At 46.8% G+C, this 13,136-nt stretch overlaps 1 protein-coding gene across 1 annotated transcript; it reads right to left on the bottom strand.

The window, feature by feature from the left end:
* Nucleotides 1-5,367: 5,367 nt before the first annotated feature.
* LOC111144283 (receptor transporter protein 3) lies at nucleotides 5,368-9,680 on the bottom strand. Its single transcript, XM_022498525.1, has 3 exons — nucleotides 9,443-9,680; nucleotides 6,328-6,799; nucleotides 5,368-5,634 (listed from the first exon to the last, which is right to left on the bottom strand). The coding sequence occupies exons 1-3, from the start codon at nucleotides 9,595-9,597 to the stop codon at nucleotides 5,368-5,370; spliced, it is 894 nt and encodes a 297-aa protein (XP_022354233.1). The 5' UTR covers nucleotides 9,598-9,680.
* Nucleotides 9,681-13,136: the final 3,456 nt, after the last annotated feature.

Here is a 13,136-nt window from a genome sequence, read left to right as displayed (position 1 = left end):
AATTCTATCTTAGATCTAAATATTTATTTTTTTTAAGATTTTATTTATTTGACAGACAGAGATCACAAGTAGACAGAGAGGCAGGCAGAGAGAGAGGGGGGGAAGCAGGCTCCCTGCCGAGCAGAGAGCCCGATGCAGGGCTCGATCCCTGGATCCTGGGATCATGATCTGAGCTGAAGGCAGAGGCTTTAACCCACTGAGCCACCCAGGTGCCCCCCCACTTTTAAAAAAGATTTTATTTATTTACTTGATTGAGAGAGTGGGATAGCACAAGTAGGGGGAACAGTAGAGCAAGAGGGAGAAGCAGGCTCCCCGCTGAGCAGTGAGCCCGACTCAGGGCTTGATCCCTGGACCCTGGGACCATGATCTGATGACCCCAGGTGCCCCAGATCTAAATATTTCTAAAGCATGACTAAACATTTGTGAAAGCTGACTTAATGGTGATAGATAAATCCATTCACCTCCATACTTTAACCTGGGAAGGATAGTAATTTGTTGGTTAACATGAGCAATGGTTTGTAGCTAAGCTACATTTTGTGGTAAAATGGGGAATGGTTGAGTATCTTTGTTTCTTTTGTTGCAGAATCTGTTCCCAGCTATACCACCAAAGTATCTTTTAGCCTTCAGCTTTGATACCATCCACTAGAAGACTGCAGAATCTCCCTGTACTGCCAAGCTATAAATCTTGGTGTCTTGGAATAATGGTTTGCGCTTAAGGACAAAGTCTAGAAACCACAGTCCTAGTTAGTTAGGAAAAATGATTTTCAGATTTCACATTTGTGAATACTTCTCCAGTGGACTGGAGAATTGATAAGTGGGTTTATATATGAAGGTTCATTTACATAAACTTTTCCCCAAATAACGCACGTTTAATATTTTAGAAAATGTGTTATTTTTTAAAATTAAAACCTAGAGACCAAAATCTGAAGTTGATTGCACTGTTTTTAGGAATCCAGGGATAAAGGGGTTGTAAAAAGAGCATTTATATGGGACTAGCCAAATGAGATTTTATTTTATTTTGAAAGAGTTTTAATGAATTATTTATTTTGCTGAGAAAAGCTTCCCTTGGGTTAATACAAACTGCTATTTTATATGTTTTAATTGTATTTTCTAAGTGTAGGGTCTTAGGAAAGACTTTAGGTATAATTTGGGCATTGAAGGTAGAAAGAAGGGCTGGATTGTCTGCTCATGTATTGGGCACAGGACACTCAGATGGTGTGCTGGTGGTCCTCACAGAGGCATTGTGGTCCTGGCTGGTCCTGGGAAGACTTACATGATCTACATAGATGGTCCTGAGTGGGTACTTCATGGGTCTCAGGACTCACCTTAGAACAGGGAGCAGAGGCAGTACCCTCAGGGACCCCTCCTCCAAGGTGGCTGTGCAAGGTAGCAGGGATGACTAGTCTGTACCAGTGAGGACGCCCTAGCAAAGCTTCCTGACAGATGCCACAGGAGAACTCTCCCAGGCCATCATGCTGCAGCCCACAGGGAGCTCATGAGACTGTTTTTTGTTGGCAAAGATGGGAGTCATGATAGGGTTTTGGACTCCTATGTCATATCATCTGATTTGGAGAGAAATTGTACAAATATTTATTTTTATACCACTGTTTTAGGCTAGAGGAAACAGGATTGTAAGTTGAAGATAAGTTTTAACAAACAGCTTCTGTGATTAAGAAAGAAAAAGTGCATATATTCACGTTTATTCCTATATGAATTGACTCCTACATGGTCTAATTCAGTGCCATCCAGTAGAATTTTCTGCAGTGATGGAAATGTTCTGTATCTGCGCTGTCCAAATGTAGTGACCACCAGACACACATGCTTTTTGACTACTTGAATAATGACTGATATAACTGAAGAACTTTTAATTAATTAAGGATTTTTAATTAAATTTAAATTTGGATTGCCACAGGGGGGTGCCATATTGGACACATAAGTCCAGACAGTTGGGTTTTTGGGGAAGAAACGAAGGGTGATTTTTTTTTTATCTGAACAACAATCTGTCCCCAAAGGGGTCACTATTGACACCCTCCATATTTTGTCTTGGTAGATTTAATCATAATTCCTAGTGTTTTATCCTCAACAGATGCAAACCAAGCAGAGCACTCTAAAACCATATGGTAATGCTTCAGCAGAGGATTGCCTCAAGTTAAAAACAAACTCTGAGAAGTAGGTTAAGAGATGAAAAGAGTAGGAAAATGAGAAATCACTGCAACTGAACCTCAAACAATAGTATTCTTCTTTTAAGTCTTCAAAATTGGCGTTGAAATTTATTAGTTGTATTACTTAAATGATTTTGAAATTTCATTTCATGCCAAGGTATACATTATGTTTAGCCAAATGGAAAATGAATCTTAAAAAGGGGCAAATAGGGGCTTTCACATAAGTTGTCCATGACCTATGTAAAATTTATTTCAATAAAACCAGTCTTTTGTGCAAAAACCCTGTATTGGTGCTACATTTCCTTCCTAAACAAAGGAAAAAGTATTGCACCGATACATAATTATTTCATGTCACATAATATCCCATACCCAATATATTATTTGAATATAATGTGTGTAGAGATACTATTTAATTTGTTCATGTATGTGTAAAAATGCAGCAAGATTATAAGGCATCCTAGTGGCAATATCATAGAGTTTTGAAAATTTTACATGATACATAGGGACTGATTCATAATTTGGAAAAGGAATTTCCGTAGTGGGATATATGTATGAGCGTTAAAGCAATATGAATAAAAGGATAAAATGTAATTCCTAGGAGAAAAAGGTTCTGGTCCCCAAAGCTTATTATTACACCCGTTTTTCAGATGTCAGACATTGAGGGGCAGAGACATTTAGGTGAAATCATTGAGTAGTGCATTTTAATCACCAGCAAGAACCACACCACATTTCTTGACTGGAGGTTTCTAGAATGACCAAGAAGTGCGCTTGCCAAACACCAGTTTAGAGTAACTTAATGATGATGGCTAACAGTAAGCTGCAGAAATCAGTTACTGTCTTTCCTTCTTTGCCTCCCTCCCTTCCTGCCTCAATGCATCTCTTGAATCTCTCACTACTCCTGAGTGGGAAGGAAACATACTCTGAGGTGCTGTGTTGTGGCGGGTGTAGGTTTACATAATGCTCATTTCCCGAGTCCTGATTCATAGGGACAACACGTTGCCTAGCCTTTCCCACCCTCCTTGTCGGTAGCAGTATGTGTTATCAGAGTAACTTTTGATCATGTAATAACACTTCTTGGAATTTTAAAGAACTTTCCAATTCTTTCCTAAAATTAAAGTTCTTGGCGCTAGTCTTCAGTGAGTTCACAGATCGTTCAACACCTGCTTCCCTTCATGTCCTAATGATCTAAAGTTTGTTCTCTAGTTTGTTTTCCTTATTGATATACTCCAAATCATTCCACACATCCCAGCCTATCTTTGAATACTATAGAGTCTTTCTGGGGATATCTGCAGATGTTTTGCATCTTCCTGTATTTGCCATGTCTTTATTGTGTAAATGTGCATACATGCACGCACATTCCAGTCTGTTCTTGAAGCTGATCAGCCCTAGGACCCCGGCAGCCGGGATAGCAAGGCCAGCTCTTTTACTAACGCACCACATAATCTTGGGAAAATCACTTCGCCTTTTACCCACCTGTAAAATATAGAGTAGCAGAAGACGATTGTTAAGGCTGATTCCATCTTTAACATTTTATCACTTGCCTTCCACTAAGAACCCCTTTTTATATTAATGACTCAGCATTTCCTCCCTACCTCACTGGTCACTCAGCTTCCAGCTCCGTATGGGCGCTGGGCATGCTTGTTCCTTAGGCATGTGTTTGTAACTATCTTGTCTACTATTACATGTTAAGCTTCTGGAGTTTGCTAAATAGGTAGACTGTGCCCAAATATTTGAAAATGAATAGTGAGTCTGTGAAGAACTGACCCACACATTTCTGTTGTGTTCCCAATACTTCCATCTATGCTGAGATGCACAAATATTATTTTTGATATTGCCTCGAAAGAGTTATCATGCATCATAGAAGATTGCATTTTCTATAAATCTAAATCGAAGATACAGTGAGATATCACCTCACATCCTTAGGTGTAGCTATTATTAAAAACCAAAACCAAAACAAAAAAAAAAATAAATCCCAGAAAATAATTGGTGAGGATATGGAGAAATTGGAACCCTTGTCCCTGTTGGTGGGAATGTAAGATGATGCAATTGCTATGGAAAATAGCATGGCAGTTCCTCCGAAAATTTAAAGTAGAATCAACAATTCCACGTCTGAGTATTCTGAAAGCAGGGTCTCAAAGAGCTTTTGACACCCATGTTCCTAGCACTGCTAGTCACAATGGCCAAGAGCTGGAAGCCTCCCAGATGTCTACAGGTGGGTAGACAAAATATGATATATAAATATCATGGAATGTTATTCAGCCTTCAAAAGGAAGGAAATCCCGTCACATGCTAAAACATGAATGAAACTTGAGGACATTATGCTAAGTGATATAAACTAGTGACAAGAAGACAAATATTGTATGAGTCCACCTCTATGAGGTCCTCAGGGTAGTCCTATTCATAGAGAAAGAAGAGTGGGCATTAGTAGGGACAAGGGGGAGGGAGAAAATGTGAGTTGTTTAATGAGGATAAATTTTCAATTCTGAAAATGAAAAAGTCAGTGAAAAGTCAGTGAGATGACTTTCCAGATGGTGTATGTTTATTTAATTACACATTGTGTCACAATACCATTCTACTAGTACAATAACGCTTGTTATAAACCATGCAACAAGGAATAGTAAAGTCCAAAGAAACGAACCAGAGTTTGAAGGCTGTCTCCCCCATGTGGGAACTGCCCAGCCCTGAACTGCGTGGACCCTGCTTCGGAGAACACTGTTTTGAGACCCAGGCTTTTAGCCCAGTGAAAACACTGCAAGTGCCTCCACCTGCTGACCTCCCCGGGTCTGTGCAAGCTTCTCTGGGGAGAGAGGATCCACAGGTCTCATGAGATTTCCAAATGGTTCTATGAGCCATAAAGGCTTCGGTCTCAGTTCTCCAGAGAATGAGCAGAATTTCAGCATCCCTTAGGCAAGATAGAATTGAATTGAAATTAACATTAACCCTTAAAAAAAATCACATGAAATCAACCATTTAAAATGAACAATTCAGTGGTGTTTACTGCATTCACTGTGTTGTACAACGACCCCCTCTGTCTCGTGCCAAACATTTTCATCACCACATACCTTCTGTCCCCCAAAAGCCCCATACAGATTAATCCCTTTCCCCACAGCCCCTGGCAGTCACCACGCTACTTCCTGTCTCTGGATTTACCTCTTCTGGGTATTTCCTATCCCTGGGATCATACTACATGACTTTGACCTTGGCATCATGTGGAGGTCCACTGAATGGTCTCTACGATAATCACCACGACAATAATCAGAATGAAAAAACAGCAGCAAACATTCAAGTTCTTGCACCTGGGATTCGGGGCTGTGTGGGGATAGAGCACCTCGTTACGGGTACTGACGTGGATTCTCGTCTCCACATGGTGTTGCGTGTTTGCTCTCGGGCTCCAGTGGGTGGGGAAGATTGCAGCCTCCCTGGACTCAGGATGCCAGGGTTGGGGTAAAGCCTTTCCTTTGTTTGCCATGGCGTTCCACTTCTCTATGTCCACTGTGGAGTTCCCCCTCACTGGGTCCGCGGTGATGATGTCCCTCTTCACTGTGTCCGAGGTGATGTTCCCCCTCACTGCGTTGGCGGTGATGTTCCTCCTCACTGCGTCTGCGGTTATGTTCCCCCTCACTGCGTCCGCGGTGATGATGTCCCTCTTCACTGCGTTGGCGGTGATGCTCCTCCTCACTGCGTCCACGGTGATGCTCTCCCTCACTGCGTCCGTGGTGATGATGTCCCTCTTCACTGCGTCCACGGTGATGATGTCCCTCTTCACTACGTCCGAGGTGATGTTCCCCCTCACTGCGTCCGTGGTGATGTTCCTTCTCACTCTGTCCCCGGTGATGCTCCCCTTCACTGCGTCCGCGGTGATGTTCCCCCTCACTCTGTCCGCGGTGATGTTCCCCCTCACTCTGTCCGCAGTGATGTTCCCCCTCACTGCGTCCACGGTGATGCTCTCCCTCACTGCGTCCGCGGTGATGATGTCCCTCTTCACTGCGTCCACGGTGATGATGTCCCTCTTCACTACGTCCGAGGTGATGTTCCCCCTCACTGCGTCCGCGGTGATGTTCCCTCTCACTCTGTCCCCGGTGATGCTCCCCTTCACTGCGTCCACGGTGATGTTCCCCCTCACTCTGTCCGCGGTGATGTTCCCCCTCACTGCGTCCGCGGTGATGTTCCCCTTCACTGTGTCCACTGTGGTGCCACTTCTACTGGGAAAGGGCATGGGAATGGTGATCCCAAGAGCAGGTGAGCTTATGGCAGGAAGTGATGGGGACACTGGTGACTGCACGGCCTCACTGAAGCCACTCTGGGCACAGAAGCCCTGCAGACATGCCTCGCAGTTGTTACTGTCATGCGGCCCTTCAAGAGCGATTTCCCTGACGGTAGGGATCTCCTCCATCGACTTAAATCCTTCTCTGTAGCATTTCTTCAGAATTCGGAATACCAGGTTGTTCAGGATCCTGGAGATGTTCTCTTTTGTGAACTCGGGAACCTCAAATGGAGACTGATGGCACTTCTGACATCTCTGGGCAAAGACCCTCATCTTCACGTTGCCCCTGGGTTTCCCCCCAATCTTGCGCATGTGGAAAACAACCTGAACTTGAGAAGAGGCCCAACTGCGAGAGCACCAGGAGCACTGGAACCTGTAGGGACAGGAGACAAGACCCTCAGCTTGGCCCAGGATGGCCGAGCTGTGGGCTGGGCCAGAGGGAGGAAGGGGCGCCCAACAACAGAGACATGACTCGACTGGGGTTGAGGTTGGTGGGGAAGATGTTAGCAAGCCCCTCGTTCCTATATCCACTGTGCCACCAACATGCCCTGGGATCCACAGGTGTCTGTCATGAAAATAGCAGACCACAAGCTCTTGGTGCTGGAAGGGACCTTCTAAATCCGACATGATGGGGCTAGAGATGAGGTGCATGCTGGAACCCATCATGTGCAGAGACTTGGTGGGTGTAAGAAGCAGGACCAGACCTCTGGGCTCCTGAACCCAAACCAAGGCTTCTTCAAATGTGGACTGAAGTGGGTCAGAGGCTATGAGTGCAACAGTAGCTATTAAACCAGCCCCCAAGAGCTCTGAACTGAAATCCACAGATGGCACAAGTGGGTGCTGGTAGGTGCTACTATCTGAAAGTTGGTGTCTCCCCGCAAATTCACAGGTCAGAACGCGAAGCCCCAAAGGTGATGATGTTAGAAGGCCTTTGGGAGGTGATTAGGTCATGAGGGTGGAGCCCATGTGGATGTGATTAGTGCCCATATCACACAGACCCCATAGAGCTCCCTAGCTCCTGCCACCATGTGAGGATACAGGAGAAGTCCGTCCATAAACCGGAAGAGGGCTCTCACCAGACCAGATGGCACCCTGATTGGACTTCCAGCCTCTAGAACTGTGAGCAATACATTTCTGTTGTGTCTGTTGTGTTTAGTCTGGTGTTTATCTTATTTTAATTTACTTTATGTTTTATTACCCGCCCCCCCGCCCCAAACAGACTAAGACAGTAAGTCGTAGACCCACAGATCAAGGAGGGTCTACTGTCGGGAGGAAAAGCATTGCTTTGCCCTGTTGCCCAGGGCCCCCCAATCCGTCAGTATGACAGGGAGATCACAGTGTCCAGCTCTCTCTCTTCTTGCTCCCCCTCCCACCCAGTTCATTGCTCAAGGTAACCTGGAAAACCTCATATTCTGTGTGCACCTGGCCTCACACCTTCCCTTCTCTGCAGAGAAGAGGGTGATTTCCTGAGCTCAGATATTTGGACAAATACAGGATAGATGGAGAGAGGGGAAGAAGGCACGCAAGGACATGGCTGCACCGAGGACAGGAATCATGGGAGAGGCAGAAATTGCAGAATGGCAGGGACAATTCCTGCTCACTAAATTATCCATGCACTCCTGCCCGCTTCCCAACCCCCTCACAGTTAGGCTGGGCAGTGTGACTGGTTGCCCAATGGGATGTGGGCCATGACATGTGTTACTTCCAAATCTGGTACGGAAGCTCTTGGAAAACCCTCCTGCTCCTCTTCCTCTGCCTCAACGACCTGGGGACAGTGTGTTAGGTCAAAAACACTGATATTTCAAGGTTCATCTATTCTAGCAGCCAAGCCTCACCTATCGTGGGAGAGTGAATTGGAGGGAGCTGGGAAGAATGAGCGAGCCAGTCAAGATTTCCTTCTTGTGTCTTGATTCTGGCCACACCTCACAGGGTGAGCATGGCCATGAAATGAAAGGAAGAGGACAAGAGGCTCTGACCACCACGAGAGAGATGACGTTATTGGGGTTATTCGGAGTTGGTTGTGCACAGCGGGGCTCTGCTCTCCTGAGCTGCTGTCCCCAACCCTCCCTCTCTGGGTCGTATTGCTCTGTTCATGTGCCAGCTCAGAGTTCAAGGTTGTCCAAAAAAAGCAGGGTGGGGGGTGGGGATGGGGCTGAGATTTTGCTTGGATGTTCCTGGTGCCAGCTCCTGGCCTGGGAAAGCCGTGGGCCACAAGGAGAGGAGAGCTCTGCTTCCTCTGCCCAGACCCTCCCCCAGAGAGGAGGGCAATGGGCAGACACCAAGTCTCAGGCCCCTACCCTCTTTGCAGGGGCAGCCCTACCCCCTGACCCTTGGAACTCTGCTTCCTCACCTGGGGAAAACAGGGTAAGGCTTTGAATGAGTTCCAAACATCTTGGATTATTTTTTTGTTTGTTTGTTTTAGGATTTTATTTATTCATTTCAGAGAGAGAGAGAGTGCACAAGCCAAGGGAGAGGGAGAAGCAGGTTCCCACTGAGCAGGGAGCCCGATGCATGGCTGGATCCCAGGACCCTGGGATCAGGACCTGAGGCGAAGGCAGACGCCTAACTAATGGCTGAGCCACCCAGGCGCCCCCAAGAGTCTTGGTTTAAAAGGATCCATTAGCCCAGAGAAGAGGGGGCAAGGTTTCTGCATATTGCTCAGCTACGCTAACCTCTGCCCTCTCCTGGAAGGGCCTCCTCAGCCCGAGGGGCCTCTCCCTCCTGGGGTCCATAGACAGCCCCAGGTCCTCAGGAGACAGGGCGCATAGGTAGGAACTTTGCCCACCCAGCTGTCCTGCAGCTCCTCCCTCCACCCCGATGCAGCCAACACGGGTGCCCAGTCCTGCTACTGTTTGGGATTCGCTGAAATAAAGCTAAAACTTCTGGATGATGGGCACCGTACTTCCTGTAGTCTTCAATGTGCAAGCACGGGACAGAACAAGAAAAGGAACAAGGATACACGGTAATGAAAAAATAAGAATTTTCTGGAATACGTACCATCCCATTCTCCACTCACCTGGCAAAGGCCCACTGCTGGTACTGTGACCATCCCGGCTCCAGGCTGTTGGGAAGAAGGTCTTTGTCTTCTGTCAGGGTCCATTTGTGCCATGGCTTCACTTCCTGGATTAATTCCTGGAACACTTGCTTCCATAGCTCCATGTCCTGATTCATGGTATGCTGTGTGGACAGCTGCGTACCTCAGGATCTCTGGGAGGCTCTGACAGGTCTGCAGCAGGACACGAGGTTTCCTACTTTACAGAACAAGGGCTGGGACCCGCCTTTGTGTACATGACCTGGGCCAGTGGACCAGGTCTTTGCCTTGAAGACAAAGGTCAGTTGAATCTGGCTTCCAGTTCAGTGGACTAGCGAGCGCTAGCCTCCTCCACGGGGAATTTCCAAAGACACGGAATGCATGGTTTCATCCAATAAAATATGACCAAGGGAAATCTCCGGACTCTGGATTGGATCAGCAGATAACTTGCCTGTAACCCGGAATACATTCTTTACCTCAGAAGCCTCTGGAAATGATGGAGAGATGCAACTGCCCCTCAGAACAATGTATTACTTAAACTATAACCCCTGGAGGATTTTACTAGTTACCAAGCACATTTAGATACGGCCTTAAGAAAAACACATACTGGCAACAGGTATTTGGGGGAAAGGACGATATATGACCATGAAGCTGGGCAGCTGGGGATGCCCAGCTTGCTCAGGGCGGAACGCCGCCCGCTTCTTGGAAGCCGAGCAGCTGGGAACGCCCGGGCCTGCTCAGGGCAGAACGGAACACCGCCTGCTTCCCCTTTCCATTGTAGCTCCTTCCTCCTCCCAAAAGCGCCTGTTGTTAGTTAGATGAGTCCTTTGAATGGGCTTGGTTAACTATAAACTTACCCTCCTTCCTGTTTGTCCACAAGACATGTGACTGATGTTTGATCTTCATCGGCTCTTCTGTGGGTTATTGTTTTCTATCTAATAAAAGTGAGACTGAGGAGTTGCTCGGGGCAGTGGTCTTGTCGACTGTTGTCCGCTGCTCTCTTTCTCTTGTAGCTGACTTGTTTGTGCCTAATTCTTCCGTTCACCAACTGGAAGCGGCAGAGAGGGGTTGCAGGAGCTCTGTTTTAACGCTTGGAAGTCCTTATCCACTGGGCTGCTGTGCCCAAGACTGGGGAGGAGAGATGCAAAGAAGGGCATGGCCACGGTGGGCCCTCACTGCTCCCCAAGTCCCTGTTCTGGGCTCTCTGCTTCCTGTTTCTGCTGGTCTCTGTACAACTGGATCTCACAGCTCCCAAGCTGTCCCGGCTTCAACCCAAAGGCCATTCTCCTCCCAACAGGGTTAGGGACACTTGCTATCGCTCTTTCTGAACACTGGCTGGGCCCTGGCTCTGCCGCTGGGAGGGGGCCGCGTCGGAAAACTTGGGACAGGCGCAGATGAGCTTGGACAAGACAGCACTCGGCCTTCTCGTGTCAGTTCCTGTGCTGAAAACAAGTGTCCTCTTCATGGTCTATTTGTGCCACGTTTGTCAGATTTTCGTGGTTTTTGTTGGTGATCTCTTTGTTTCAAGTGGTCCCAAAGCCTAGTGTTCGGTCTAGCGTGCCTAATGGTGAAGAGGCTGGGATGTACCTTCTGGAGAGAGCGTGCGCTCGATAAGCTTCATTCAGGCGCGAGTTCTAGTGTTGCTGCCTGCAAGTTCATACACGAACATTACTTACTACATAAGGTGTCTTTAAACAGAAACAATGCAAGGTCATGGATTGCTCAGCTGCCCAAAATGTTGTTACTAGAGGCTGGCAGGAACTAAGTCTGCATTTCCCTGGGGAGTCATGGTTCAGTATTTGTTATTTTAGTGTTCTTGGCAACTTTATGGGATTTACTTCCAAATAAATAAATAAATAAATAAATAAATAAATAAATAAATGAGAGGGGGCTGCAGTTTTCTTTGTCTACTCAGTGGTTTGTCTTTCCTCCCCATCCTTACATGGGGAGAGCTGGCTTGGTGAAACTAAACCACTTTCGAGCCCTGCCCTCACCCATTATCCAGTTTTTGCCCAGAAAGTTGCTAATGACTAGTGCCGTTAGCTCTAGTATAAGACCCTGCCAAATCTGCAGGCCATCTGCTAGCCCTGTCTTGTCTGTGGCCCAGAGATCGGAGTGTCATTCTTTTCCCAGCCAGGCTTCTGCACTGCTGGTTAGAACTGATCGAATGCACCGGGAACTGTAAATCCAGCCATTTCAGACTGTAATTTCTTTTTTCTCTGATGTATCCAGTTGCCTGGACCCTGGGGAGTGGTGGATAGATTCCAGGAAAGCAAGTCCACTCCATCTTCAGCTCAGTGCTTTCCGAGTCCTGTGTCAAAAGCGGTCTGGCCCCTTCTGGAAGTCCCTTATCATCCCTTTCCCCTGAGGTGCGCCTGGGTCTCTCCCAGCAGCAAGACCTGGTCTAGAGAATGAAGCTGATCTAGAGAACAGGGCTCAGTCCTGTGATGCTCCATCGTGTAGAGATTGGGAAGAGGAGGGTGATCCAAGAAATGAGATTTCAAGTTTCTGCAGTTTCTGCATCAGTCCCACAGGAAATCATCTGTGTGACATCACAAGGTGCTGACACACCCCATATTAGTCTCAGTTTTTGTGTTCCAGACACTAGGGTTACGGTGGCAAATAAAACAAAGGCTACCCTTACAGAGCTTGTGTTTTATTCAGATGGGGAGAAAGACAATGACCCAGTAAACAAGCAAATGTTCAATGTCCTGTCAGGTAGCCATGAGCGCTATGGAGGAAAACAGCATGGTGAGGGTCTGGAAGGAGGAATGGCATGGGCACATGGGCAGGGTGGCAGTAGGGACAGCTGCTCTAAGTGGGCAGTTATAGAAGGCTGCCCTGTGAGATGACATGTGAACCAAGACCCGTCTAAAGTGAAGGACTGGGCCAAGCATATACGTGGGGGGAGGAACAGTCAGATCAGAGGGGACAACCTGTGTGAAAGCACAGAGGTGGAAGTGGGCCTGGTGTGTCCGTGGAGGAGGGAAACCAGGGTGGCCAGAATTTAGTGAGCAGAAAAGGAGTACATGAGGTTGGAGATGTAGCTGAGGGCTGCAGGGCCTTGTAGGATTTTATTCCAAGTGTGATGGGAAACCAGTGAAGAGATTGGGTACGAGAGTGAGAAGGTCTGATTTCACATTGTGATCTCGGCTGTCTGACCTGTCCACTCAAGCTCTCTGTTGTCTCGGCATTGAGGTAGGGAAGGAATGGCTGTGCTTAGTGGGTCAAGGACAATGCAGGGAAATCACCTAGAGTCTTAGCTTTAAGAGCATTTAGGTCAAAATAAGACTCTTCTCTTTCAAATTTGACTACATTTGAACCTCTGAGATCTTATTCCCCAAGGAAATTGCTAAGTCAAGTTTAATTAAAATGATTTCCACTATTTTTCTTTGATTTTGCACTGTCCTTGTGGGGACTGCAAGAGCAAAAACCAAACCAGACCAGACCAAAATTCCATAAACCAATTTAGTTCCTCCAGAGACTGATAAAACCCTCATCAGTCTCCTCGTCACCAATTCCTAAGGACAGCCTATACCACCCTTGGGACTTGGGCAAATTCTCTTTGAACCACTGGTTTTATTATTCAACAGAGAATTCTTTACTTCAACCCAACAGATGACTTGCCCTCTATATGATACGTTTCCATTACTGGCTATCTGTTCACTGACGAACTTCA

The sequence above is a fragment of the Enhydra lutris genome, unplaced genomic scaffold (assembly GCF_002288905.1).
Source record: "Enhydra lutris kenyoni isolate GAN:26980312 unplaced genomic scaffold, ASM228890v2 scaffoldscaffold10, whole genome shotgun sequence".
NCBI classification, from domain to species: domain Eukaryota; kingdom Metazoa; phylum Chordata; class Mammalia; order Carnivora; family Mustelidae; genus Enhydra; species Enhydra lutris.
Note: the sequence above shows the minus strand (reverse complement) of the source record. Positions and strands in the feature narration are given on the sequence as shown.

Coding starts and splice junctions, on each gene's coding strand:
- LOC111144283 (XM_022498525.1), bottom strand. CDS start 9,597: ATGAATCAGGACATGGAGCTATGGAAGCAAGTGTTCCAGGAATTAATC. Junction 6,800..9,442: donor CAGCAGTGGGCCTTTGCCAG/GTGAGTGGAGAA, acceptor CTGTCCCTACAG/GTTCCAGTGCTCCTGGTGCT. Junction 5,635..6,327: donor TGGACACAGTGAAGGGGAAC/ATCACCGCGGAC, acceptor GAGAAGTGGAAC/GCCATGGCAAACAAAGGAAA.